Source organism: Mauremys mutica, chromosome 6 (genome assembly GCF_020497125.1).
Source record: "Mauremys mutica isolate MM-2020 ecotype Southern chromosome 6, ASM2049712v1, whole genome shotgun sequence".
Classification (NCBI taxonomy): Eukaryota; Metazoa; Chordata; order Testudines; family Geoemydidae; genus Mauremys; species Mauremys mutica.
Window position 1 is genome coordinate 30276332 of NC_059077.1, and position 6000 is coordinate 30282331.

At 50.9% G+C, this 6000-nt stretch overlaps 1 protein-coding gene across 3 annotated transcripts in view; it reads left to right on the forward strand.

Annotated features, from left to right (window-relative positions):
• PARP8 (poly(ADP-ribose) polymerase family member 8) overlaps positions 1 to 5659 on the forward strand; it is a 163499-nt gene extending 157840 nt beyond the window's left edge. For 2 of the 3 annotated variants that reach the window (XM_045020211.1, XM_045020212.1), the window contains one exon: positions 5233 to 5659. In XM_045020211.1, coding sequence (XP_044876146.1) covers positions 5233 to 5335 — 103 coding nt within the window. In that variant the 3' untranslated portion in view covers positions 5336 to 5659. The remainder of the gene's footprint in view (positions 1 to 5232) is intronic. The other variant, XM_045020213.1, reaches the window with a different exon arrangement.
• Positions 5660 to 6000: the final 341 nt, after the last annotated feature.

Sequence of the window (6000 nt, forward strand, 5' to 3'; positions counted from 1 at the left end):
AAAACTGCATGGCCTGAAAGACTCCCGCACTATGCTTAAGACTCTTGGCCATTATGTTCCGGCTCCGGCTAGACCTAAGTTTAAGCCGCAGCAGGCTCCCACCCAGGCCATGTACTCTAAATACAAGCCCCCTTATAAAAAGTCGCAGGACTATAAGAAACGCCCACAGAGGCAGTCCCGGTCTGCCCCCCAGCCTGGGTTCTTCAAGGGCAAACAAGCAGGGAAACGACAGTTTTGACGGGACACCCGGGGTCAATCTACCAGTTCACATCAGGGATCCACCCACAATAAAGCTTCCCTTCTCCAACTGGTTGTGTGCTTTTCTCCTGGAGTGGTCGTGTCTGACCTCGGACTGATGGGTCCTCAGCACCATCTCCCGGGCTACACCCTCCAGTTTACTTCTAGCCCGCCCAACCACCCTCCGTCCCCGTCCCTCTTGGGGGACCCCTCTCACAAGGCTCTGCTCGAGCAGGAGGTGGGGCGGCTCCTTGGCCTAGGAGCAGTGGACGTGGTGCCAGCGGAGTTAAAATGCAAGGGGTACTACTCCCGCTATTTCCTTATCCCGAAGGGCAAAGGTGGGGTCAGGCCCATCCTGGACCTGCGAGGCCTGAACCAGTACATGGTGAAGCTCAAGTTCCGCATGGTCTCCCCAGCCTCTATTATTCCATCCCTGGATCCCGGGGACTGGTACACCACCCTCAATCTGCAGGATGTGTACTTCCACATCCATATATTCAAGGGGTATAGGCGCTTCCTCCGTTGGACAGGAAAACTACCAATTTACGGTCCTCCCGTTTGGCCTGTCCACTGCCCCCAGGGTATTCACCAAGTTTGTCTGTGGTGGCGGCCTACCTCAGGCACCGGGGGGTCCAGATCTTCCCCTATCTGGATGACTGGCTGGTCAAGGGCAGCTTCCAGTTGCAGGTGTGGGACCATGTGGCACTCCTTCTGTCCACATGCACCACTCTGGGCCTGTTGGTGAACGACCCCAAGTCCACATTAGTCCCTGTACAGCAGAGTTTATTGGGGCAGCCCTGGATGCCACATCGGCCAGGGCATCCCTCCCACCAGACAGGTTCGAGACCCTGAAAGGGCTCATCAACACAGTCACAAGGTTTCCAGTGACAACAGCCAGAGCGTGTCTCCAGCTCTTGGGTCACATGTCGGCATGCACATGTGTGGTTGGCCACGCCAGACTCAGGATGAGGCCCTTCCAGCTCTGATTGGCCTCAGTGTTCTCCCAGGCCAGAGACAGGATGGACAAGGTCCTTACTGTGCCTGAGCCAGTGATCGCCTCCCTACAATGGTGGTCCTCCCCAGAGATCATGTTCCGTGGGGTCCCGTTCAAAGGCAGGCCCCTGTCGATGGAACTGGTGTCCGATGTGTCAGACCTGGGGTGGGGAGCCCATGTGGTAGACATTCAGATCCAAGGTCTGTGGTCGGCACAGGACCTGGCCCTCCACATAACCGTCAAGGAGCTCAAGGTGGTCTGGCTGGCATGCTTGGCCTTCCGCTTGCACCTGGAGGGCAGGTTGACTAGGGTTCTCACGCACAACACAACCTCAATGTTTTACATCAACAGGCAAGGCGGGGCCCGATCCTCTGCCCTCTGCCTGGAAGCCCTCAAGCTGTGGGACTTCTGTATAGCCCATGACATTTGCCTACAGGCCTACCACCTATCGAGTGCCTGTAACTTGTGGGTGGATCACTTGAGCAGGGACTTCTCTTCTCAGCATGAGTGGTCTCTTCACCCAGAGGTGGTGCACAGACTTTTCCAAGAGTGGGGAACTCCCCAGGTGGACCTGTTTGTGACTCAGCAAAACCGGCACTGTCCCCCGTTCTGCTCCGGGGACTGGGACTGGGTGCAATCTCTGATGCCTTCCTCCTATCCTGGTCAGGCCAGTTTCTCTATACCTCCCCTCCCCCATCCTCCCGTTTCTGCTGATCAGCAAGATCCTGGAAAAGATAAAAATGGACAGGGCCCGGGTCCTTCTGATCACTCTGGCGTGGCCCAGGCAGCATTGGTACGGGATCCTCACGAGCCTGGCAGTCACCCACCATGGTCATTGCCATCCCACCCAGACCTGCTCTCCCAGGACCTGGGCCACCTCCTCCGCCCCAACCTAGCAGCACTCCACCTCACGGCGTGGCTGCCCAATGGCTAGGCCGGGAGGAAAGGACATGCTCGGAAGGGGTTCAGCGCGTCCTCTTGGAAAGCAGGCGACCTTCCACGCATCAAGCCTACTTGGCAAAGTGGTCTCGGTTCTCCTGATGGGAGGCTGAGCGGGGCATTTCCCCCGTGGCTGCCACGATCCAGCTCACTTTAGACTATCATCTCCTTCACCTTAGGGCCCAAGGCCTGGTGCCCTCGTCCATCAAGGTGCACTTGGTAACCATATCGGCCTTCCACCCGCCCGGGCAGAGGCACACGGTATTCTCCCATGCTATGACTGGCCGATTCCTTAAGGGATTGGATCATCTCTTCCCGTACATTAGGCCCTCGGTCTTGCAGTGGGACCTGAACTTGGTGCTGGCTTGGTTGATGAGTCCCCCCTTTGAGCCACTAGCTACATGCTTCTGGTCGCACCTCTCGTGGAAGGTAGCCTTCCTGATGGTGATCATGTCAGCTAGATGGGTCTCAGAACTCAGGGCCCTGGCCTCCGAGCCCCCGTACACGGTGTTCCATTACGATAAGGTCCAGCTCCGCCCACATCCTTCATTCCTCCCAAAGGTGGTCTCCTACTACATGGGTCAGGACATTTTCCTGCCGGTCCTCTGCCCCAAGCTCCGCCTCCACATGCTGGATGTGAGACGGGCTCTGGCCTTTTACCTGGAATGGACTAAGCCATTCAGGAAGTCTTTGCAGCTGTTCATCTTCTCGGCCGAATGCATGAGGGTTCAGCCGATCTCCACTCAGCGGCTGTCCAACTGGATCACCTCGTGTATCTGTACCTGTTATGACCTGGCGGGAATCCCTCCACTATCAATTGTAATGGCACACTTGACTAGGGCGTAGGCCTCGTCTGCTGCCTTTTTAGCCCATGTCCCCATTCAGGACATCTGCAGGGCTGCCACATGGTCTTCAGTTCACATGTTCACCTCACACTATGAGATCGTCTCCCAGACCAGGGAAGACGCCAGGTTCGGCAGGGCTGTGTTCCGTCCCAGGAATTTGTGAACTCCTACCCACCTCCAACAGATATAGCTTGGAATCACCTATTGTGGAATACACATGAGCAATCACTCGAAGAAGAAAAGACAGTTACCTTTTCCGTAACTGGTGTTCTTCGAGATGTGTTGCTCCTGTCTATTCCACATCCCGCCCTCCTTCCCCTCTGTGGGAGTTGTCTGGCAAGAAGGAACTGAGGGTCGGGGGGAGCACACAGCGCCCATTATACCACGCCATGGAGTCACCACTCTAGGAGTCGCTAGGGGCGCTCCCCTACAGGTACTGCTAAGGGAAAAACTTCCAGCACCGGTGCACATGGCAATCACACACACCTATTGTGGAATAGACGTGAGCAACACATCTCGAAGAACTCCAGTTATGGGAAAGGTAACTGTCTTTGTCCTTTGATCACATTTGATTCATTAACAGACCACTATATATATCAACAGAGGCCCATATCCTGCAAAGAAGGCCACCCAGATGGACCCCTGTACCCATCCAGAGCGTCCTTGATTTCAAATTTGCAGTAAATGAGGTCTTGTCTTCACTGGGGATTTGCCCTGATTGGTGGCCACTCACTGGTATTTGTGTACCAATGTAAATACCTAGTATAGACAAGGTAAACTGTGGTTTACACCAGTTCCTGTTATCCCTGTTCAAAGCAGGAGTAAGCTGCACTGGTTTACTATATCTGCAGTTGAAACTTGCACAGGTACAGATCCCTGAGGGTATGTCAACACAGTAGGTAAACACTCGCGTCTGGCCCAAGTCAGCTGACTTGGGCTTGCAGGGCTATATAATTGCCATGTAGACATTTGGGCTTGACCTGTAGTCCAAACTCGAGGTGGGGAAGGTCCCAGGGCCCAGGTTTCAGCCTGAGCCCAAACATCTACACAGCAGTTTTTAGCCCCCCAGCCCGAGCCCCATGAGCGTCAGCTGACCCGGGCCAGCCACAGCCGTGCTGTGGGTCTTTTATTTCAGTTTAGACATACCCTAAGGGTAGGTCCATACTTACCCGCCGGGTCGACGCGGAGAGTTCAACTTCTCGGAGTTCGAACTATCGCGTCTAATCTAGACGCGATAGTTCGAACTCCGGACGCGCTCCCGTCGACTCCGGAACTCCACCACCGTGAACGGCGGTGGCGGAGTCGACGGGGGAGCCACGGACTTCGATCCCGCGGCGTCAGGACGGGTAAGTCAGTCGAACTAAGGTAGTTCGACTTAAGCTACGCTATTCACGTAGCTGAAGTCGCGTACCTTAGTTCCCCCCCCCTCCTCCAGTGTAGACCAGGCCTAAGTGACTGACCAAAAGTGACTGATATCAGAACAAATCCCCAGTTTAGACAAAGGATCAGTTACTGCAGATGGATAGTGCAGTAACTTACACATGCTGTCATAGCACTCCGCTCCAGGAGGTTCCCAAGAGACAGTGATGGTAATGAAAGGAAGCCCTTGGCATATGAGCTCCCGCAGCTGGTGAGCTCCCAATGGCTTTCAGTGAGCCGGGGTAGGCAGTAGTGCAGCCCCACCAGGTTCTGCTGGACTTCAGTTTGGCTGGTTGGCCTCTTCTGTGAAAGGGCATATCCTGCCATCAAACAGCTTCACGCTCCTGGAGTTTACACTTGCCACATAATATTCATGGCTTAGTGCAGAGGTCAGCAACCTTTCAGCAGTGGTGTGCCGAGGCTTCATTCATTCACTCTAATTTAAGGTTTCACGTGCCAGTAATACATTTAAACGTTTTTAGAAGGTCTCTTTCTATACGTTTATAATATATAACAAAACTGTTGTTGTATGTAAAGCAAATAAGGTTTTTAAAATGTTTAAGAAGCTTCATTTAAAATTAAATTAAAATGCAGAGCCCCCCGGAGTGGTGGCCAGGACCCGGGCAGTGTGAGTGCCACTGAAAATCAGCTTGCGTGCCACCTTTGGCATGCGTGCCTTAGGCTGCCTACCCCTGGCTTAGTGTTTAAATAAGGAGCATTGTAAAGTCTATAATAATTGTCATTGCATAGTGAATAAAGAGTGGATTACAATTTTATTTTTTGTCTGTACTTTTTTAGTTATGAAGATGGCCAAGTGGGTGATACAAGTATAAATACACAAGAAACAGGCATTCACAAAGAGATTCTTCGAGTCATCGGTAATCAAACTGCTACTGGGTAAAAGGACCACTCCTATTTAATTGATGTGATTTGGAAGCCTTCCTCAGTCTCAAAGCTGGATTTTGAACTGAAGAAGATGCGAAAAACTAATTTATTATTATTATTACTATTACTACTACTGCGACTACTACTAAACAAATTAACCCTTTGAATACTTCCTTTTTTCTTACTTAGTATTTCTTATCTCATTGAAATACCTGAAATGGTATGAGTTAGCAATTATAGGGGTACAAAGTCCATTAATATACTACAACAAAGAGAAATTAAAGAGACATTTGGGTTGCTCACAATAAACAATTTAAAAAGGAGTTTTGTGCTGATATTTTTATATTAAACTCTTCAATTGGACCATTTTAGTACTGTATACTGGTATTTTAAATTTAGAATGACTGAAATATAAGCAAGAGAGAAGATTTTATAGTGGAGAACCTGCATTATACAGGACACTTTGCAATAAGAATATTCACATATTTTAATACGCCGTAAAAATGGTTTCTGGAACATGTCAAATTAAAGAGGGTGGTTACTTACAATATCATAGATTCATTTTACTGTATGCAAATGCAGCTAGAATTTAGTGTAAAAAAAGTTAAAAGAAGAAAACATTTTTGCAGTATTCAGTTATTGCCAAGAGAAATATAACTACATTGATGGTGTGTGACTAGT